The sequence below is a fragment of the Mustela putorius genome, unplaced genomic scaffold, assembly GCF_011764305.1.
Source record: "Mustela putorius furo isolate JIRA1106 unplaced genomic scaffold, ASM1176430v1.1 tig00000508_pilon_pilon_pilon, whole genome shotgun sequence".
NCBI classification, from domain to species: Eukaryota; Metazoa; Chordata; class Mammalia; order Carnivora; family Mustelidae; genus Mustela; species Mustela putorius.
The window spans coordinates 3,193,931-3,217,048 of NW_025421402.1; the positions used below are offsets into that span (position 1 = coordinate 3,193,931).

At 42.5% G+C, this 23,118-nt stretch overlaps 1 protein-coding gene across 3 annotated transcripts in view; it reads right to left on the minus strand.

The window, feature by feature from the left end:
- Positions 1–1,917: 1,917 nt before the first annotated feature.
- Positions 1,918–23,118, minus strand: part of KDM5B (lysine demethylase 5B) — an 89,200-nt gene continuing 67,999 nt past the window's right edge. Inside the window, exons 17-28 of one of the 3 annotated variants that reach the window (XM_004756318.3) lie at positions 21,460–21,610; positions 21,190–21,304; positions 20,187–20,542; positions 18,957–19,095; positions 14,138–14,317; positions 13,347–13,505; positions 8,232–8,717; positions 6,704–6,815; positions 5,450–5,604; positions 4,711–4,791; positions 3,422–3,742; positions 1,918–2,889 (exon numbers count right to left, since the gene is read on the minus strand). In XM_004756318.3, the coding sequence (XP_004756375.1) occupies positions 2,752–2,889; positions 3,422–3,742; positions 4,711–4,791; positions 5,450–5,604; positions 6,704–6,815; positions 8,232–8,717; positions 13,347–13,505; positions 14,138–14,317; positions 18,957–19,095; positions 20,187–20,542; positions 21,190–21,304; positions 21,460–21,610 (2,393 nt within the window). In that variant the 3' untranslated portion in view covers positions 1,918–2,751. The other 2 variants (XM_004756317.3, XM_004756319.3) reach the window with 2 other exon arrangements.

The following is a 23,118-nucleotide window of genomic DNA, read 5'->3' on the forward strand; positions in this document are numbered from 1 at the left end:
TGCATAAATACCCGAAGGGTCATGTTAATTCTAACAGCAAATTAAGTGAATCCCAGATACTTCTGTCAAAACGAAGACCTAAAGTCTCAAGATATTTATATAGCATTTTTTGAAGCTCTGTATGGCAGAATGAAGCATGGAAAGCAGGCTATTACCAACCTCCACCACCATGGACTTTAGGCTAACCTTGAAATAGAAGAAATTAAGTTCCACCTCCCACAATGCTGAAACCAAATTGTGAAAAGAAGTCTAACTCCTTTACAGCTAGTCTAAATTACACAACCTTTCTCCAGCCTAGAGCCTACATTTAAGAAATAAGCCCTTTCTTGAGTCCACATAAGAAATCCTCCAGTCTGATTTGGAAGAAGGAAAAACAAAAACACAAGAGCCACCGGCATGAAGCAGGGGCACTCATCTGCCCTCTGGCACTGAGTTCTCTAGACTCCTCCCCTCTCCCGGCTCAGACTCCGGCTGATGGTCCTTCCTTCTCACACCTCATGCAGCTGCAGGACTATGGAGACGAAGCATCAGTTTCTCTGTGTTTTCTCCTCTTTCTCAGGTGCAGAAGTTTTTCTAGGACACAGGCCAGCTTCACAGCTAACACCCCGTAAACAAGTTTTTACATAATACCACTCTGCAGTTGAGATCTGGGTTCTTAACAGTGGGCAGGTGACAGCTCTCTCCAACTTCAGTATCATCGTGATGTGAAAACATCAGAGGCTTTCTCCTGGGAGAGGGGGTAGTAAATACACACATTCTTGCCCTTCCCCCGACTCAAGAGAGGCAGAGAAGCTACCTCACTGGGAATGCTGTCGTCAGGGACTGTGGACAACCCACACGTGAGGAAGAAAAATGAGGAGGGGGCAGAGGAGGTACATACCAGATGGGCAAAAGCTCTCTAAAGGCAAAGGCTTTAACTGCAGTGTATCCTTTTAGCTTATATTCTCAATGGAATTGGGACAGCTGGCATCCTGTCCCAGTGTCAGGGGTTCTAAGAATTTGGATACTTAAAAAGGCCAAAGCACGTTTATTCCAGATTGTCCTCTGGAGACTCTTCTCTTTTGGCCCCAGAACTCTCAACAGACGAGGACAAACATCACAACAACTGTGGGAAAACTGCAGACAATTCCAAGTCATTCTTAAAGAGATTTAATTATTTGAATTGCATCAAAGGGGATATAGTACATTTAAATCTCTGCTACATCACAAACTGCTGTTTTTGTTTTCTTTCATTCAAGACCCACTAGTTCTACCCATCTCCTGGTTTATGGCTATAGAACGGGGGGGGGGGTGGTGGTTAAGTATTACCAACAGAAGATGAAAACCCAAGCAAGCGTCTGTTCTGTTCAGCAGAAGGCCTTCTTCACTGCAGAACAGAGCCTTTTAAAAAAGAGAGAAGGAGAAAGACTGTGGACTATGGACAACCACTAATGACAGCTAGAGTCAGAGGCAGGGAAGGAAGTGTCGGAGGCACAGCCTGCACGTTTATAAGCTGCCCCTCGACCCACACTTTCCTAGCCCTCTGCAAGGACCATCTTCCTTAGATTTCCTTTTGACATCTTAACCCTAAACCAGGTTTTCCTGTCAATTCCAATATAATGAAGACAACATTCTCACAAGGAGGACTGAATTGAGGATTGGAATGATTTGCCACCATTCTGAAAAGCTTACTGAAAAGCATCATGGCTTTAAAGACAAGTTCTACTCCTTGAAGACTAGGTGGGGTTCTTTATTTGTAGAGACAGGAGGCATATGGCCCACCAAACAGAACAGGATACAGAAGAACCATCCACCGCTCCTGTAGTCTAGTTGGGCAGAGGCAAAAGCAAGCAACCCCCCTCTTGCTCTTCCAAGCCCACAAAGTAGAGGGGAGTATGAAGCTGTAGTCTAATGGCTCTAAATAACCAGCATTTAGTGTTAAATTAGGACCAAGGATTTATTCCACAATATAAACTGCAACATTTGATACAAGCTACCAAAAAAATAGTAGGAGAGGAAGGAAGGGGCAGGGGAAAAGCCAAAATACAGCTGTGGCAATTACTTACAGAGCAGTCTCTTTTCTACATCACTAGTTCATCAGTGACACTAGAAACTAGACATTTGTGTTCTGTACATCAACCAAATGCTAAAGCACCAACACACTGTTTGGAAGTTTGTTTTGTTTTGTTTTAATTCCAGCCACTGAAACCAACATAGAAGTTATTGCTTTGATAAATAAACCTAGTCTACCAGGAAAAAGAAAAGTGGATAAAGAAACAAACAAAAACCCCAAAAGTGAAAAACTTAAGTTCCCCAATATGGTAACAGAGTAAACAAGAGAGAAATTCCTCAAATGAGGATTTACTGGAATCTCTGGAGCCCTTCTGGGCACTGGAACTGAGTTGGACTCTTAAGCCGGTAAATCCCAGACAGAGGTAAGACTTTAATGCTGTACATGAAAAGGTGAAAGCTCCAATGCCTTCCAAATTGCTGGAAACCCCTGCAAAAAACCAGTCAGCATTTCACACCTCAACAACCACAAACAGCTCTTAAGGAAAAAAATACAAAAGTGTCAAAAAATTTTTTAGTTGTTTTTTCTTTTTTTCAAAGAGTTCTGGAAAAATGATCCCGTAAGGAATAGAAATAGCACCGTTTACAGGCTGGTCTGAATACCAGTCCTGTAGCTTTGCTGAGAAATTGAAGAAATCTTCTTGGTTGGAGTCCTGAATTACATTAAGTGGTTGGGGTTGGGGGTGTTTGTGTTTGTGTTTTTTATTTTCGGCTTGGTGCGTCCTTCACAGTACAGCGCACACAGATGTAGTCTTCTTTCTCTGCCATCTCTGGAGAAACACCAACACAGACCTGGTGAAACCACTGATTGCAGCTGCCATCACACTGGACCCAGTCCACCTGGTTACAAAGAGCAGGGAGACGGGGTTTTCAGAGGAAAAAAATGTGATTCGAAATTGGGCAGGCCAGCCTCAAGATATTCAGGCCGTTTGCCACCAACGGCCACCGTCCCACCACTGGGACCTCCGGCACAACAGCTATGCCACACGAGTGTAGCTGGCCCACCAGCCAAAGCAACCAAGTCAAAGCCATTCTTCAAGTCGTGACTGCTTTGGGGTTAAGACAGCGCCGCCCTGTGATAAGTAAGCAAAAGGGCATTACATCAGCATCCCTCCCACCTTCTTAGCGCCGGGAGGTGAAAGCTGGAAGAGCAGGAAAAGGAAAAAGGGAAGAATAAGAGTTTCTTCAAGAGAAGGGAGAAGACCCAGGAACGATGTGAGAGCAGAGATATCAGTGGGGGAGGGCTGAGCAATCCATTCAGATCAGCTCAAAGCAGATAAGCAGGAGAGAAAGACCCAGCGAGATGAGGTGTAGCTTACAGGGTTTCTGAGTTAAGGGAAAGCACGTCCTCTATGGCCCAAACCTCACTGACCTCATCTCCTTCTGGCTGCAGGCAGCTCACAGCTGGGCAGATGGCATCTTCATCCTCAGAGTCCTCCTGTTCGGAATAGGATGTGTCTGAGGGCAGGGAATGAGTTTCGGCAGAACGGACTAACTCATAGCTACGCTCTCTCTCTAACTTGAAACTGTTCATGTCCTTGGAGTGGCTCAGTTTGATTTTCTTCTTTTTGGGGGTCCGCATTTTTTTAACTCGATCCCATCGGTCACTGGAGAGGCCTTCTCTTTCCAGGCGTCTCTTCAGTTTTCTCTCAAGACTGTTGATTCCGTCTCGCTTCCCACGGCAGCACTCATTCTGGGTGGAAGATAGGCAAATTGGATTTTAGCCGTCCCTCGGCCTGTTACTCAAACTAGTGAAGTATTAGCTGTATGAGAAACCGGATGATCTCTCATCAACATTAAAAAAAAAAAAGCCTGCAACCCGGGGCGCCTCGCTGGCTCAGTCGGGGAAGAGCACTCGCCTCTATCTGGGGGTGAGTTCGAGCCCCACATCAGGTGTAGAGAAGACTTACTAAAAACAAAACAAAACAAACCAAAAAACCCCAAACCCGCATCCTAACACCCCTGCCACCAAGTTCTCTCATGTCCTACAGGACAACCTGTTTGGGTTTAGCTAACTTAACTGCTAGTGCTATCAAAAGAAAGAATAGAAAAAGGAAATGTTAAAGACATGATTAGCTTTCAAATTAGCAGCAGAAAATGGGGAGATGCCATTGTCTCTTCACCAACTACAGGAGTAAAAGACTACCATGTAGTTCCTACCTAAGTGTGTATGCTTATCCTCTTACCTACGGACTTCTAAGGAACTGTGCTGATACTCCTTCTTTAAGGACATACATCCCGACCCCTTAAAGAAATAAAGTGCCTTAACTGAACATCATCAATAATGGTGCTACAATACTATTTGGTATCATAATGAAAAATAAAATTCTAGGGGCACCTGGGTGGCTCGGTTGGTTGAGCGTCTAACTCTTGTTTTAGGCTCAGGTCATGATCTCAGAGTCGTGAGATCGAGCTCCATGTCAGGCTCCAAGCTCAGTGGGGAGTCTGCTCTCCCTCTCCCTCTACATTCTCTCTCTCAAATACATAAATCTTTTTTAAATTTAAAAATATAAAAATAAAATAAAATTCTAAATGATAGTTGATAATGAGATTCTTTTCCCCACCCTGACTACATTTTCATCAGGAGTTTTGAATGTTATAGGTCAGCTAGCTCACTAACATAAGAGTAGCAGCATCTTTAAGCTAAGACGTAGGACATACATGATATCTATCCCCTTCAAGTAAGTCAGCACTCAAAACGGGCACCCTCAGTCTGATGACCCAGTCCTCACACCAGCTGTCCTGTTAGGGTTAGAGCAGTTAAAACATTTGTTAAACATTAACTCCAAGATATTCTTTAAGTTTTGAAAGCTTTATACCAAAGCCTTCCCAGCTATAATTACATTTTCATCTCTACCGTCTTTCTCTTACAGAAAAGAAATTCTACTTCTAGCTATTAACATATGGAAATGATGAAAAGCACCATGCTAAAAGGAAAAAAAAAATTCACAGTCACTTAAAAAACAGCACCAGGGGCGCCTGGGTGGCTCAGTGGGTTAGGCCGCTGCCTTCGGCTCAGGTCATGATCTCAGGGTCCTGGGATCGAGCCCCACATTGGGCTCTTCTGCTTGGCAGGGAGCCTGCTTCCTCCTCTCTCTCTCTCTCTGCCTGCCTCTCTGCCTACTTGTGATCTCTCTCTGTCAAATAAATAAATAAAAATCTAAAAAAAAAAAAAAAAAAAAAAAAAAACAGCACCAAACTCTAGGATGTGAGGCCAGAGTGATGCCTAGCACGCTTCTGTTTATCAGAGCCTTAGGAAATGAGGCTGTGAGGTAGAAGTTTGCATCCTTTTCTGGATCGAAAACAGAATCCCATTCACTGAACTAATTAGATGGGATGACACTAAACATCATGCCCCCCATGCCAGGCTGTCCTCCCCGGCTGCCCGGTGGACACTCACCTTCTCACTGCTGGGTCTAGCTGGTGAGCTTCGATCAGTTTGCGGAGCAGGGGCTGGCTTTGCAAGTAACGTCTGGTAAAGTTCCTGAATTTCAGGAAGAGATACCTGGAGCAACTGGGCTTCCATCAACAGTTCATTCACTTCTGGACTAACACCTGCCAAAGAACACACCAAAGTGTAATGACAACAAATGGAGGGTGTTTCACATGGACACGGACATGCAAGCAAAGCAGGATTAGCCCTCAAACCACTGCCACTTTCTCCTTGGGAAATTATATTCAGTTGCGGTCAGGTTCACATAATGTGTTTAAAGCCATAATATAGTAAGAGCCCATACAAGATTTTCTCAGGCTTCTGATTCCTGGGAAGTACTAATTCTACACGGAATCCCTTCTTCACTTTCAATTACTGCTAACACGGAGGAGGCCGTACATCTGCCTGGATAGTTTCTGCTTTCAACAGAAGGCAGGGAAAAGGGCAAGATGTGGACAGTCTGGGTGAACTGAGTAGCTCCAACCCCATTACCAAACAAATACTCCTAGGGCCTGACTAAGGGTCAGAACTCCCGTGTGGCTCCAGGCAGAACTCCTGGGACAGCCATGTACACACAAGCACAGCGGACCCCTGAACAACGGAGTCAGGGGAGCTGTGTCCCTGCACAGCTGAAAATCCATGTTACTTTCAACTCCCCAAAACTTCATGCTAACAGCCTACTGTTGACTGGAAGTCTTACCAATAAAGCTGATTGACACATTTTGTATATTTATGTATTATATACTATTTCCAGAATAAAGTAAGCTAAGGAGAAAAAACTGTTCAGAAAAATCACAAGGATGAGAAAATATACATTTATAGTCACGTGTTTATTGAGAAAAATCTATGTTTAAGTGGACCTGAGTTGTTCAAGAGTCAACATAGGAAAAAAAAAAAGGAGGCAGGTTTCAGGTATAGATTATGTCTAAGATCCCAACAGAACCCATGACTTGGCATCCGACTGAAATGACTGGTATTTAAATGTCAGCTGGCACGGGATTAACCCTTTTGTCTCTGAAAGCAATGTGTTAAAGCCTTTCTCTATTTGTTTTGCATTTATAAACCTTCAAGCATGATCATTCTCCTACCTTGCAAATACACAGTAACCCATATCCGAATCTGAAGATAAAGTCTTTCTATGGACCTGAACAACAAAACCCTATTGCAAGATTACTTGTTCTTACCCAGCCCTCCCCGCTCTTCCTCAACATTAATACAAACCATGGAGGGGGATACAACTTCGGCCAGTGGAGAAGGGAGAGAGTACGTATGAGGCTTTGTTGTCCCAGTCATCAGGCAAGGAGAAGGATGTTGTGCCAGTAGGCTGAGACACCTAATGGAAGGAAAACATTTTATAGAAAGGCCTTCTCAGGATTAAAAATTCTCCTACTAGTCCAGGGAATGCAGTCTGGGTTATCAAGCAGGCAAACAGGAAAGAAGGATTTCAATTCCCAACTGAAAGAAGTCTCTAATTATTTTAGATCAAGCTAAACCAACTCATATCCAACAAGCCTTTAATCTTCCAGGTTTTACCTGGACTGATTCCACAGAGATCAAGACCACCATTGGGAGATAAGGCATTTTCTTTGCATGAGAATAGATCATACAGCCTTGTATTCCCTATGTAATACAATGAACACAGACATGCGCCCCCCTTTGATCAAAGCGAGTGAGGAACTGCCAGATCTCATGCATGTCCACCTTCTTCCCTTCCTCAGTGTTTATTAGAAAGTGCTAGGACAAACACTCCTTTGACTTAGAAGAGTTATGTCCTCTCCTTTTATCAATAGAAGTAAACCTCTAGCCTATCTTATGTAAAGAACATACATGTTTCCCCTGTAGGCTACCCAAATGACCACAACTCACCCTATGCAACAAGAATTTAATTCATCATTTGCTAAGTGCCAGGCACTGCCTGCATTTCACAAGCCCGGAAAGAAATGTAAAAGAAAACAAGGAAACATATATGATAGAAATCAATTTTTTTTATCTTTTATCTTTGGTCAGCTGAACAATTTAACTCATAATTCACTGTCTGTGTTAGTATAGCATAATATAAGCAAGCTATGAGATCTCAGCTCGAAAAATCTGTATGAGATCTGAAAATCAGGTCAAACTCATAAGACAACTGAATATGGCCCTCCTGACTCTACTTTTCTGCTATTTCACATTCTTTTGCTGCAGCCACGTTCTATGGAAGAAGACAAAACACTCTGCCCACCCCAGTGATGGTCAGGAGAATCTGGCTTTTATAGCAGAAAGATCACGGCTGGTATGAAACCCACTGCCTTTCCTCTGAAGCAGCACAGTACTCAGACACTTCAAAACCTACTCCTTCCTCAAGGGGCAGTAAGAGACACAAGGCAGAAAGCACCTTCCCCTCTAGTCAGTGACTTACACGAGAGGAAGCAGGGGGGAATAAACAGTCAAGCAAAAATTCCAAAAATTGATGTAGGTTAAGTACATATCCCACAGAATGGGAAAACGTAGATAGCTACGTTATCTATGAAAAGGTGAAAACTGCTCTCCAGAAGTAGACTGCCTGAGAGACATCTTCCCAGTGCCAGGAGCAGAGGAAACGAAAACAACACGGCAGGGACACAGAGCCCTCAAAGTGGAGAGCTGCGCAGTCAGCACTGGTATCAGTCAAGCCATCGCCAGGAGCAGCAGACGTCCGGGGCAAAGGTGTAGGGGAAAGGGACAGAGCTCGGCAGATCCCAGGAACTGGCAGAGACAAGTCCAGACTCACCTTATTTGTCTCGGCCACCTGTCCCGCTGAGGCCTGCCATCTGCTGTACCACAGTCCCGATCCCCCTCGATCCTGCACAGACTTGAGGTTCCCTGATGAGAGCAGCTGCTGGGCTCTGTGCTGCCAGTTCACCGTTCTTTCGATCATGTATCGAAGTGCATCTCCCTCAGGAAGGCGAACGCGGATACGCTGCAGGGAGGCCAGCAGGGGCAGAATTTTCTCTAATGGAGGCTTCTCTGATCTCCGACAATGGGGACAAAGCCAGATTCGGGGGCCTTGTGAAATACTGGGTACCGCCACACAGCTCGTGTGGAAAGCATCCCTGCAGAGTTCACACTGGATCATGGGGGCAGCTGGGGCCTTCTGACACAGGCAGACTCTCAGCTCCACATCTTGGACAGGTGACAGCAGCTTCCCTTCATTGGCTAGCCTGAGAGACTGCAAGGCTTCCATTTCCCTTAGGCGAGCTTCCCCAAGTGTTGCCATCTAAAAAGGAGTTACCAATCAAGGACTACGTCAGAGAGAATTGAGCCCTCTCCTAAACCCCAGGTCCCAGAGTAGATGATCTACGTTTGAATCCTGGCTCCATTTCACTGAGCTGTGTGAGTGGCCCTGGGCAGCACATTCCACTGCAGCTCAATGTTCACATGCGGAGCCCACCCCCCAGGCCTGCAGGGATGATTGCGGGGCAGCCGCTGTGCCTGGCACACAGGGAACAATGTGAGCAATGACTGAGCACACGCTACTACTTAAAGTCTAACTTCCTTGCACATTTACTTCTCTTAAAAGAAGCAGCTTCTCACACATCTGCATGCTCTAATTCCCGGGGTTCTCCATGTTTTCGTAGTTCCATTAGCTCCTATTCTCTTAGAAAGGCACTTTGGGTAGAAAAGTCTCAAGCAGCCACTACACGACTGGTAGTTTATGCCTCCTACAATCTTTAACATTGAGGCCTTTGTGTGTGCTGAACACAGCCACTGTAGATAATGAACCTCATGCCTCATGAAAGAATTAAACAGAGAGCACTTTATCAGACTTCACTTACACACGTGTACCCAGCACATGTCCATCCTAGAAAATAAGCTCATTGGGGCACAAACAAAAGCAAGTTGCTTTTGTGCAGAGTGTGGCAGGTATATTCAAATTGAAAATCTTTCCTCCCTATTAATACACGAGACATGTCCCAGAACAGTGGGGAGATCGGTTAACCTGTATAAATGACTTAAAAATAACTCATGAACAGAAGCAACTTCACAGTAAAAACCTGAGGTGACACTGAACATATTCCTGAACAGTATTTACAAGATGTCCATAATTAGAACCTTTATATGAACGGACTAATGAACTATATAAGCTATCCAATACAAAAACAGGTCTAGGCATTAGAGATTTATCCATTATGCACCATGAAGTAAAAGCTATTTAAACGTGATAAACTAAAATTACTGGCTACATGAAGAGTTAGCTACTATGGGCGCCTGGGTGGCTCAGTGGGTTAAGCCGCTGCCTTCGGCTCAGGTCATGATCTCAGGGTCCTGGGATCGAGCCCCGTGTTGGGCTCTCTGCTCAGCAGGGAGCCTGCTTCCTCCTCTCTCTCTCTCTCTCTGCCTGCCTCTCTGCCTACTTGTGATCTCTGTCTGTCAAATAAATAAATGAATAAAATCTTAAAAAAAAAAAAGAGTTAGCTACTACCACCTTGATCTTAATACCCAGTTTCCCCCATAAAAGGCTGGACCACCGTAGTCCTCCAACAGCACTTTATTGATACAGAAATATAGATAAATGGAGGAGAAAGTGTAAACTTTTAAAACTGAGCTCTGCCCTCTAGAAACAGAAGCTACAGGCTGTGGGAACCATCCCTTTCCCCAATTCTATTCACAAATACTTAAAATGTTAACCTGTTAGTTAAAACCATTCACAGTTATCACACCCACCCACCATCAGACCCATTATGATTCACCAGATGAGGTACCCTGAGTCATAAGGCCAAAATGAACTCTCCATTATCTTTTTGGAATGGAAAAAAAAAAGTATGAATGAATAGGAAGAAACAAAAAGATCTAGAAGTAAATTAGGGAACAAACCTTTGGCGTATTTTTAAAAGCTCCACTGTTTCTGTAGATAAAAACAATGTACAGGCGATACATACATCTTATATGATAAGATGCCTTCCTAGAACTCACAAATGGAGAGCCGACAGCTTGTTTTTCAGAGTTTTAAATGAAGTCAACAAGTAATGCCTGAGTTCTTAAGCCACAGCTTCATACACTAGATGGGGAGAGACTAGACTCTGAAAGAGCATGCAAAGTTCAAGAAAATGGCTTTACAAAAATAGACCACAGAAGTTAACAGTGGAAAGCAGCACCTTAAAAAAACCAGAATGAGGGGCGCCTGGGTGGCTCAGTGGGTTAAGCAGCTGCCTTTGGCTCAGGTTGTGATCTCAGGGTCCTGGGACTGAGCCCTGCACTGAGCTCTCTGCTCAGTGGGGAGCCTACATTCCTCCTCCTTCTCTGCCTGCCTCTCTGCCTACTTGTGATCTCTCTCTGTCAAATAAATAAATAAAATCTTAAAAAAAACCCAAACAAACAAACACAGAATCATGCTCAAGCAGCAGAATCTGATTAGAATCTGACTCAATATACAAATATGCCCTAAGGAAATCTGTGTCAAAACACATAAATCAAGGCAATCCCATGTCAATCACCAGAGAGGTCAGACAGCTACAAAGGAATGGACTGGGATGAAACTGGAAGAGCGGGGAACATTTTTTTTTTTTAAAGATTTTATTTATTTATTTGACAGACAGAGATCACAAGCAGGCAGAAAGGCAGGCAGAGAGAGAGGAAGGAAAGCAGGCTCCCTGCAGAGCAGAGAGCCCGCCTTGGGGCTCGATCCCAGGACCCTGGGATCATGACCCGAGCCGAAGACAGAGGCTTTAACCCACTGAGCCACCCAGGCGCCCCAAGGGAGGAACATTTTGTGCAACTTACAGCACCCACATGGGACTACATCCAACTAAAAGCTTCTAAAAACGGAATTAAAAGCTGACCTATAGAACAGAAGAAAATACTGGCAAAGCACATACTGATAAGGGGTTAATATCCAAAATTCATAAAGAACATATACAACTTAACAGTAGAATACAAACATAGGCAGAGGATAGGAGTATTTTTCTAAAGAAGACAAACAAAGAGGACACAGGTACATGAAAAGGTGGTCAACCATGAAACTGCAAATCAGAGAACCACAATGCAAGATCAATTCATACCTAGCAGAATGGCTATTATAAAAAATGCCAAGAAGTAACGTATGATGGTGAGGATGTGGAAAAAAGAGAACCCTGATGCACTGTTGGTAGGAACGTAAATCAGTGCAGCCATCTTGGAAAATAATAAGGAGGCTCCTCAAAAAATTAAAAATTAGAACTACCAAATGATCTGGCAATTCCACTTCTGGGTATTTATCTGAAGAAAAGAAAAAAACTAACTTAAAAGTTAGTGTTAACTAACCTGCACCCCCCATGTTCACTTCAACATTATTTCCAGTAGCTAAGACATGGAAGCAGCTTAAGTGTCCATCAGTGGATAAATGGATAAAGATGTGGTATACAGAGGTGCCTGGGTGGCTCAGTGGGTTAAGCCTCTGCCTTCAGCTCAGGTCATGATCCCAGGACCCTGGGATCCAGCCCCGCATCGGGCTCTCTGCTCAGCGGGGAGCCTGTTTTCCCCTCTCTCTCTGCCTGCCACTTTGTCTACTTGTGATCTGTCAAATAAATAATTAAAATCTTTAAAAAAAAATGTGGTGTATGTATATATAATGGACTATTACTCAGCCATTTAAAAAAAAAATAAAGAAATCTTGCCACTTGCACCAATACAGATGGAATGTAACTGCGTTAGGCTAAGTGCAGTAAGTCAAAGACAAACACTGTATGAACTGAGGAAAAATAAACCAAACCCAAAAAACAAAAAACCAAATCCACGGATATAGAGAACAAATTGGTGGCTGCCGAGGCCAGGGGTAGGGAGTGGGCTAACTGGGTAAAGGCAGTCTAAAGGTACAAATTTCCTGTTATAAAAGAAGTTCTGAGGATATAAGGTACAGCACGTTGACGACAGATAATACTGTACTATACTGTATACTTGGATGTTGCTGAGAGTAGATTTTTTTTTTTTTAAAGATTTTATTTATTTATTTGACAGAGAGAGATCACAAGCAGACGGAGAGGCAGGCAGAGAGGGAGATAGAGGGAAGCAGGCTCCCTGCTGACAGAGAGCCTGATGCGGGACTCTGATCCCAGGATCCTGAGATCATGACCTGAGCCGAAGGCAGCGGCTCAATCCACTGAGCCACCCAGGTGCCCCAAGAGAGTAGATTTTTTTAAAAAAGATTTTTAAATCTTTAATATATAAGTATTTTTATTTTTTATTTTTTAAATTTTTAAATCTTTAGGAGTGCACAAGTAGGCAGAGTGCCAGGGAGAGACAGACGGAGAAGCAGGCTCTCCATTAAGCAGTGAGCCAGATGCGGGGCTCGACCCCAACACCCTGGGATCATGACCTGAGCTGAAGGCAGCATTTAACCAACTGAGCCACCCAGGCACCCCAAGAAAATAGATCTTTAAAGTTCTTATCATTAAAAAAGAAAAAGTCCATAACTATGTACACCTGAACCTAACAATGTTATATGTCAATTACAGGTCTATAAAAGAAAAAAAAAAGAAAAAAACCCACTAAACATCTAAATCACCTGTCTTCTTTTGTCCTAATACTATGGCTCACTAAACATGAGCTAGACACTGCTTCAGCTCCTTATGATGATATCTTTGAATCAACAGCGCTTACGACATACAGTCGGATGCAAAGGTATCCAATACACTTTTCTTTTTTAAGCATGTGTGTTTGTGTATTTATTTATTTTTACTTAGTAAGCTCTATACCCAAAATGGGGCTTGAATTCACATTCACCTTTGACAATTTTCAGACAGTCTTTCGTGAAACGGAGTACTTTTAAGGTTATTCTTTTACATGCTTTACCAATATCCCTGTGAACAAGAAAGGGTTAGAAATCCTCCTCCCTAGGCGACAGAGAAAGAAGAAAAAGCCCACTACGTACAGCGGAAGCAGTCTCCTTGCTTTCACTTAAAGCTCTCTCCAGGTCACTCAGACTCTCTAGTTTGGTGCTTTTCTTCTTTCCACTTGGTGAGGGCTCCTTGAACTTCCTCTGCTTCCTCTTCAATCCCCAAAGGCCAATGTCACATCGAGGACACAGCACCTAACGTGGGGCAAAGCGCAGATTTCAGATTCAGCCTTAGGAATAAGCCCCACAATAAAAGCCTAAGCAGTGGTTAGGATGGAAACTTATCTAACATTTCCTCTGTCACATGCCACCCTAAAGTTAGAAAACTCTCCTCTTCAAAGGGAGGGCCGAGGAGGGAGGGAATGAATTTCACAAAAAAGACTGATTTGATTATAGATTGGATGAAACAGTAGTTAAGTTCAACATGATATTTACCAATTCTAGTCATAATGTACCATCAGTATCAGCTACAAAAAATACAAGTGCAACTCCAGAACTTCATGAGCTGTGGATGAGACCATTTACCAGGCTTATTAAATGCAAATGGTACCGCATGGCCAAGGTTAGAAGTCCAATTTCAACCCAGATTGAGGAACTTCAATGAGAAAAATGTTCTTCTTTAGACACTGAATGTTATCCCTAAGTATATCCAGATGACATTTAAAGGTTATTTCACTGGAAGTTTAGAAGAATCTCCCTGGCTCTATTGAAAAAATAACTCCCAATATGTAGACCAGTCAGTGATACCACCTTTGTAATGGAAGGGACTACATGTTCTATAAGCTACGAGATCGAAGGTCTTGTAGGTGGGCTGGTTGCAAACTTACCTCTAAGAGAGAATATGGAGAATTCTCAGTCAAGAATGTATTAGCAGCACATTCTTTCCAAGCCTGAACCTCAGCTACTAGTAATTCCAGTCTTGGTAAAGAATTCAGATGTACCGGGATAGATCGGCCTCTGGTAACAAGTTCTATGAGTGTGTCTAATACTGGCACACGTCCTCCAACCTAGTGAGTCAAGAAAAATTGTAGCAACTTAGGAAAAAGAATACTTCTCTGCAAAGTGGGAAAAGCACAATTCAGAGTAGACCTACTCCATGATTTCAACATGTTAATTTCACAGAGATGGACAAAATTTGCCAGCTGACCAATGGCAGTGGGGGTGTGGGTGACATGTGTTCCTTCACTTAATACTTCAAAAGAACGTAGTTTGTACTAGTCGCCAAGGATACAACTATGAACATGACATACACTGTAATCTCTTGTTGACTTTTTTATTTAAGATTTTATTTATTTATTTGACAGACAGAGATCACAAGCAGGCAGAGAGAGAGAGGAGCAAGCAGGCTCCCCACTGAGCCAAGAGCCCGATGTGGGACTCAATCCCAGAACCCTGGGATCATGGCCCGAGCAAAAGGCAGAAGCTTTAACCCACTGAGCCACCCAGGCGCCCCTCTTGTTGACTTTTAATGCCCTTCTAAATTTGTCATCTTGATCCCTACAGACAGCCTGAAAAAAATTCAAGAGAAATGCAGATTTGCAATAACTCAAAAGGTTTTTACACAGACTTACGTTGATAAAAACCAACCGTATTTTACTCCAATCCACCCAATGATGAAGCAGCTCAGTATAAATTATTCAGAAAACTAAAAGAAGGCAAAAAGTCCCATGGTACTCAAATGTTCATATGCATTAAGAATCAAGCGGAAGCTTGTTTAAGTAAGTTTCCCAGGCCCCATCCCCAGATATTCTGATTCAGGTCACCAGCAAAGAGCCCATAAATTTGCATTTCTTTCTTTTTTTTGTTTTTGAATTTGTATTTCTTCATATGTTTCCAGATTATGCAGATGCTCTTGATACTGAGACCACATTTAAGATTTTATTTATTAATCTGAGTGAGTGAGTGAGTGAGCATGAGCAGGGAGAGGGGCAGAGTGAGAGGGTCAGAGAGAAGCAGATTTCCCACCAAGCAGGAAGCCCAATGCGGGGCTCTATCCTAGGATTGTGGGATCATGACCTGAGTCAAAGGTAGATGCTTAACTGACTGAGCCATTCAGGCGCCCCTTGGGACCACCTTGAGAGTGAGAGACCCAAACAGGAGAAGAATAAAAACATGAGGCTGGGGGTAGGGAGCACTGGTGTGCTTGTTCTAATACAATGGTAAATTCTAGCGTCACTAAGTAGTTATCCAAATATGTCCTGACGTGATGCAATACAAAGTACACAGTATCACCTGATTACTCTAAGTAAAAAATATTTAACTTTAACCCATCAACTCTTTGAAACTAATTTCCAGTTTAGAGGAAATACCAAAGCTAGAACACACCATAAAGAAATAACGAGACAAGGGCGCCTGGGTGGCTCAGTGGGTTAAAACCTCTGCCTTCAGCTCAGGTCATGATCCCAGGGTCCTGGGATCGAGCCCCGCATCAGGCTCTCTGCTCAGCGGGGAGCCTGCTTCTACCTTTCTTTCTGCCTGCCTCTGTGCCTACTTGTGATCTCTGTCAAATAAATAAATAAAATTTAAAAACAAAAACAAAACAACAACAAAAAAACAAATAACGAGACAAATCCAGGAGGCAGAACTCACCACAGGATGACTATTCTAGACAGTGACATGAAAGAAAGAAGGCTCAAGAAGAAAACACCACGAGACTCAGAGCAACTTAAAGCCCTATGTCAGTTAGGTGCAACATGTGGTGGTAGACGAGATAAACAACCAGAAGGGACATTTTTGGGGAAACTGAGGAAAACTGAACATAGACTAGGAACTTGCTGTTTCATTGCTTTTGATATTAATTCTTTTTTTTAAATTTATTTATTTGACAGGGAGAGATCACAAGTAGGCAGAGAGGCAGGCAGAGAGGGAGAGGAGGAAGCAGGCTCCCCGCTGAGCAGAGAGCCCCATGCGGGGCTCAATTCCAGGACCCTGAGATCATGATCGGAGCCGAAGGCAGCGGCTTAACCCACTGAGCCACCCAGGCGCCCCTTGATATTTATTCTTACAGGCTGGAACTGTAAGGGCATAAATGTTCTACTAGACACTTAAAAGCGGTGACTCACAAATTACATGCTGTCTTTAGTATTTAAATTAGAAATAAATGGAGGGGCGCCTAGGTGGCTCAGTGTGTTAAGCCTCTGCCTTTGGCTCAGATCATGATCCCAGGACCCTGGGATCAAGCTCCGCATTGCATGGGGTTCTCTGCTCAGCAGGGGGCCTGCTTCCCTTCCTCTCTCTCTGCCTGACTCTCTGCCTACTTGTGATCTCTGTCAAATAAGTAAAATCTAAATAAATAAATAAGTAAGCAAATAAATAAATAAACGGAATGCTTCCTATGTGTAGAGTACTGATTAACATTGAAAGTACACAACCCACTAGGTACGAAGAGGCTCTGTGCTGTTCATCACGTCCCTCCGTTAGTCCTTAAGGACATAGTACAAGTAAAGGCCAGGCTGTTATTTTAGGAATGGAGCAAGACTTGCTTTTTGTCCTTGTGGGCACTGTGGAAAACACAGTACTAAGTAGTATATAGTACGTCCTCCTCCTGATTCCACATGTTCATCTCTCCTTACTGCAATGACCTCACCCTGCCATTCTGGTTGCCACCAACTGTAAGTAAAAAGGGAGACCGCGACTAAACCTAATCAACAATATCTCCATCGTTATCAAGAGTTTGCACCTAAAACTCCCATTAACGAAGTTTATGTACACAGTACATAAATTTTTTTCCTTTGGCTAGCTGGGGTCACCCCTTAATTAGCTAATAATATCTATCAAACAATAATGTCTTCTCTCTTCCCTTTCAACTAGAATAGATGACCAGATGTTTTGTTGCAAACATCTGGCTAAAACTGTCTGATTTGGCATTGCTTGTTAGCAAAATTTATCAATTAGCACTACTTAAAATGAGAAAAATATTCAGAAAACCAGGTAGTATTTTTTATTTTTAGAATCCAAGGGCTTCGGGGCGCCTGGGTGGCTCAGTGGGTTGGGCTGCTGCCTTCATGATCTCAGGGTCCTGGGATCGAGCCCCGCATCGGGCTCTCTGCTCCGCAGGGAGCCTGCTTCCCTCTCTTTCTCTCTCTCTCTGCTTGCCTCTCTGCCTACTTGTGATCTCTGTCTGTCAAATAAATAAATAAAATCTTAAAAAAAATAAAAAAAAGAATAGAATCCAATGGCTTCAACAAAACAGAACTCGAGACTCGGAATGAGATAAATTTTTAAAAACCTAGCCTATTTAAGAATTCAAAGATCTTTTTTCCTCAATAGGTCCGTAAGACTGACCTACAACAATTACAAAGACAAAAGCAAGACACTATCCACCAACCACTTTTCAATTGAAGCAATCCAACTGAAACTGGGTAAATCACAGAATGCATTTTGTCTGTACCTTAATAATGCTACAAGTGAATTTAACGCTTTTATAAAATATAGGCAAGTCATTTAAGTATGACATCTAGCACGTACACTTAGTGCTAATTACTTGGAACTTGTTAAGTTTCATTTCTTTTGTGGGGTGGGGAGGCACTGTTCTTTTTTTTTTTTTTTTTTTTTTAAGATTTTATTTATTTATTTGACAGACAGAGATCACAAGTAGGCAGAGGGGCAGGCGGAGAAAGAGTAAAGGAAGCAGGCTCCCTGCAGAGAGCCCGATGCGGGGCTCGATCCCAGGACCCTGAGATCATGACCCAAGCCGAAGGCAGAGGCTTTAACCCACTGAGCCACCCAGGCACCCTGGCACTGTTCTTTTAAGTCACTACTTAGTGAGGGGTACTGGGGTGGCTCAGTTGGTTAAGTGACTGCCTTCAGCTCTGGTCATGATCCTGGAGTCCCCAGGATCGAGTCCTGCATCAGGCTCCTTACTGAGCAGAAGTCTGCTTCTCCCTGACCCTCCCCTCCTCTCATGCCCCCTTCTCATGTGCTCTCTCATCTGCTTTCTCATGCACTCCCCAGTCTCTCATTCTCTCTCTCACATATAAAATCTTAAAAAGAAAAAAAGTCACTACTTGGTGAAAAATGCCAGGCCTTGTGGCTTACTTTTGCCTTGTAATCATATAACCAGACTCACTAAATCTGCTACTCTTGTCTGTACTCTAAGTTGTTAACAAGCCAACAAGAGACAACTGTACTCAAAGGTCAGAAACTACCTTTCTCCCACTTTTATTTTTAGCTTTTTCTTCTAACCTTAACCAAGTACTTAAGTTTGTCAGGATACCAAGCTCCCCCTAAAAGTTGGTTGAATTATCTAAACTTTAAATATTTAAGCCAACTGGTCAGGACAACAGGTGGGTAAATAGGTCTAGGTAAGGCTGAATAGAAAAAGTTATTAATTTGGCCAACTGAAAACAATCTATATGGTGAGATTCAACACAGTACCTTTTAAAATTTTTAAATTATTACTCTTCATAGATGCACCTATACATGCAAGGTCTTTTTCTTTTTTTTTCTTTTAAAATTTGACAGAGTGAGAAAGAGAGGATAAGCGGGGACGTGGCAGGCAGAGGGAGAAGAAGCAGACTCTCTGCTGAGCAGGGAGCCCAATGTGGGGCTAGATCCTAGAACCCTGGGATCATGACCTGAGCCAAAGGCAGACACTCAACCACTGAGCCACCTAGGCACCCTAAGACATTTTTTTCTTACACCAACCTGCAGGGCCTCCACATCCTGAAGCCAGTCCCTGGCTCTCTGCACCGAGTCTTTGAGAGCTGCACCATTTGGCAGATATGCAGGGATCTCCTCAATCTCCTTAACTGCCGTAGCAAGGCTGTTCAATGAATGCCGAGGTCTAAAATATGAAATGTAAGAACTAGTTAACATTTTATATTGTGGTTCATTTTTTTCTTTTTTCTTTTTTTCCCCCTGTGGTTCGTTTTTCTTAAGGTTTACAAAAGAAACTAGAAAAGCCATTTCAAAAGAACTTCAGGATAGCAAATAATTTTTTTTCAAGTGTCAGTAACTACTAAATATCCAAATAACGAGTTTCAAATGTCTGCATAAAACTTTAGAGCATAAAAGATAAAGGAAATAACCAATATAAAGCATTAAGTTCTACCTATTCCTGAATTTATGCTGCTATAACCACAAACTTTTCATTTGCAGAAGGTAACTTAAAGATCATTTACTGTGTTGAATTACATACACTGTTAAGATTCATACAGTTTCACTAAGGAAATTTAAATTCTCTAGGGTATCAACATACCAAAAACATAGTATCAAAAAATGTGCTCTCTACTCAAAGACTACTATTTTAGGATTACAGAACAATGTCTGTAACCATGCATTTTTTGGATACTTTATGTCATCAGTTGGACCAGTGAAGATCTGTCAGACAGAAAGCAAAACTAGGGAGGGCCTGATCTTTCTCTCAGATGGTTTACCTGAGTCTAATCAAATCTAACACAGGTAAGATGTTCCATGTTATTACCCAACAGCAAAAAAGTACATTCCTACTCCTGCAGGCAATTACTGGCACTACCTTCATTTTACCGAACAGTGCCAGCAAGTAAATGTCTTCAACTCAAACATTTCAAGACTCTTTGGGAACTTACTATCTGTGGGTTTCAACAGTTTGCTACTTATTCGTAAAACTTTTTCTTCTCTTGAAGATGGATGGTATCATAGGGGTCCAAAGAAATTTCAAGCAACTCTAGGAATGGCAATTCCCCTTTGAACCATTCATTTCACAATCAGGAAAGGAAGAAAAAAAATTAATATTCCTTTACTCGAGTTCCAAAGCAACTCCAAACATCTCAAATATTTCTACATGTATTCTATACCTGTATCTGCAGCTTCTGAACACTGGTGTGCTCTACTGCTCTAAGATGAGATGTATTACCCAACCTCCCCCAAAAGAAAGAGGTGGGTTTGCTTTTTTACCTGGCCTTGAGAAGACTCTTGGCTTTGTCATCCCAGTGCTCTGACACTGTGAGCAGTTCCTGAAGCCGGGCCATTGCTTTCTCCACTGCTGAATACGGGGCCAGACCCACCCCTAGGTCTATGAGACGTCTCATATCATCTAATGTAAGGGAGCTGGGGTCTAGGCAAGCTTGCTGAACCTCTTCTAGCCAACGGGCCTGCTCCAGACGGATACGCATCTCAGCAAGCTGTGGAAGTTCAACGTCAAATTCAAAGCTGACATCCAGCAAGTCTTGCAGCTCTGCAGCACTGGGCATTTCCTCAGAGAGCAATTTCTGACTGTGCTGTTGGAAATCTTCTACACGATTCAAGAGATCCTAAAAAAAAACACAGGTTGTTGTATCAAAATAGCAATTTTAGTAATTGGATTCTTTCGTACTTAGAATCTTCAAATCATATTAAATGGACTCTTCCATCTCATAGGATTTTATCAATAGTACGGGTAAATGAGAGAATATATAAGCCAAATGACAACTGAAAGAACTGACTATAACAGACCTTTTACCTACCGCAAAGAGTGGCAGATGGTTACTTTTAAGGTAAAAATTTCCAACTTTACCTCTCCTTTGTAGGCCTGTTATAATCTCTTTATACACACATCACAAAACACTCAGCAGGTTATTAAAAACATCTGCAAATAGGGTTCCTGGGTGGCTCAGTTGGTTGAGCAACTGCCTTCAGCTCAGGTCATGATCCCTTGGTCCCACCATCAAGCCCCACAGCCCCAAGATCTAGTACCGCATCTGGCTCCCTTATCAGGAGGAGTCTGCTTTTCTCTCTGACCCTCCCCACCCTCTTGGGCTCGCGCTCTCTCTCAAATACATAAAATCTTAAAAAACAAAAATAAAATCTGCAAATAAATGTACAAATTAACCACCCAAGATGACTTAATCATGTCCGTTGAATTCATTTACAAAACAGAGGATTACCAAAGTACTTCCCCACACATAGCTCTAAGAGTTACCTTTAGCAAAGGTGTTTGACTGAGGACACATGGAAGCGCATACAGCTGTGTCACAAACTGTCGGAGCTCATTCACTGTCAATTGATTTTGGGATTTTCCACCACCAGATCGGTATCTATAAAGACAAAGGCCCAAGAAGCCATGAGCACATGATACATTCATCATTCTCAGATTCAGTGTCACTGGAATACAGGATGGAAGGAAAAACTAGTTACAATAGGTTTCCAAGTTTAGCCACAAAAGAGTCCAAACTCAAGCAGAAGTATATACCTAGTCTGTCTTTTGCCATTAAGCAGCTGCTGTGCAACAGAGGCACACTTCTCTGCATCCTGTGTGACTAAGCGAAGGTGACGCAAAAGATCATTGTCTGGGAATTTCTTCATTTCAGATTCTTCAATTAAAGCCTTAAAGCTGACAAGACCTAGGAATAAAGAAAAGGTCATTTTTTATCTGTGATTATTGTTTATTACGAGTGATATGAAATATAGGAGGAGAGTTCGTCATTTAATTTTTATTTTTGGGCTAAGGGTGGAGTGTTTTTAATTATTTAAGTTTTATTTATTTATTTATTTATTTACTTAAATTGTTTCCCGGAACTATTACTTTTATATATTTTTTATAAATATACACTGTATTCTTAGTCCCAGGGGTATAGGTCTATAAATTGCCAGGTTTACACACTTCACAGTACTCACCACAGCACATACCCTACCCAATGTCCATAACCCTCCCCACCCTCTCCCTACCTCCCCCAACCCCCCTCAGTTTGTTTTGTGACATTAACAGTCTCATGATTTGTCTCCCTCCCGATCCCATCTTGTTTCACTTATTCTTTTCCTACCCCTCGAATCCCCAACATTGCATCTCCACTTCCTCAGATCAGGGAGATCATAAATTGTCTTTCTCCGAATGACTTATTTCACTCAGCATAATACCCTCAAGTTCCATCCATGTCATTGCCAATAGCAAGATTTCATTTCTTTTGATGGCTGCATAGTATTCCATTGTATATATACCACCTCTTCTTTATCCATTCATCTGTTGATGGACATCTAGGTTCTTTCCATACATTGGCTACTGTGGACACTGTTGCTATAAATATTTGGGTGCAAGTGCCCCTTCGGACCACTACGTTTGTATTTTTAGGGTAAATACCCAGTAGTGCAATTGCTAGATCATAAGGTAGTTCTATTTTCAACTTTTTGAGGAACCTCCTTGCTGTTTTCCAGAATGGCTGCACCAGGTTGCATTCCCACCAACAGTGTAGGAGGGTTCCTTTCTCCGCATCCTCACCAGCATCTGTCATTTCCTGACTTGTTAATTTTAGCCATTCTGACGGGTGTGAGGTGGTATCTCATTGTGGTTTTGATTTGTATTTCCCTGATGCCGAGTGATGTGGAGCACTTTTCATGTGTCTGTTGGCCATCTCGTTGTCTTCTTTGCAGAAATGTCTGTTCATGTCCTCTGCCCATTTCCTGATTGGATTATTTGTTCTTTGGGTGTTCAGTTTGATAAGCTCTTTATAGATTTTGGATACTAGCTCTTTTTATCTGATATGCCGTTTGCAAATATCTTCTCCCATTCTGTCAACTGTATTTTGGTTTTGTTAACTGTTTCCTTTGCTGTGCAAAAGCTTTTAACCTTGATGAAATCCCAATAGTTCATTTTTGCCCTTGCTTCCCTTGTCTTTGGAAATGTTCCTAGGAAGAAGTTGCTGTGGTTGACGTCGAAGAGGTTGGTGCCTGTGTTCTCCTCAAGGATTTTGATGGATTTCTTTCTCACATTGAGGTCCTTCATCCATTTTGAGTCTACTTCCATGTGTGGTGTAAGGAAAGAGTCCAATTTCATTTTTCTGCATGTGGCTGTCCAATTTTGCCAACACCATTTGTTGAAGAGGCTAAGTTTTTCCGTTGGACATTCTTTCCTGCT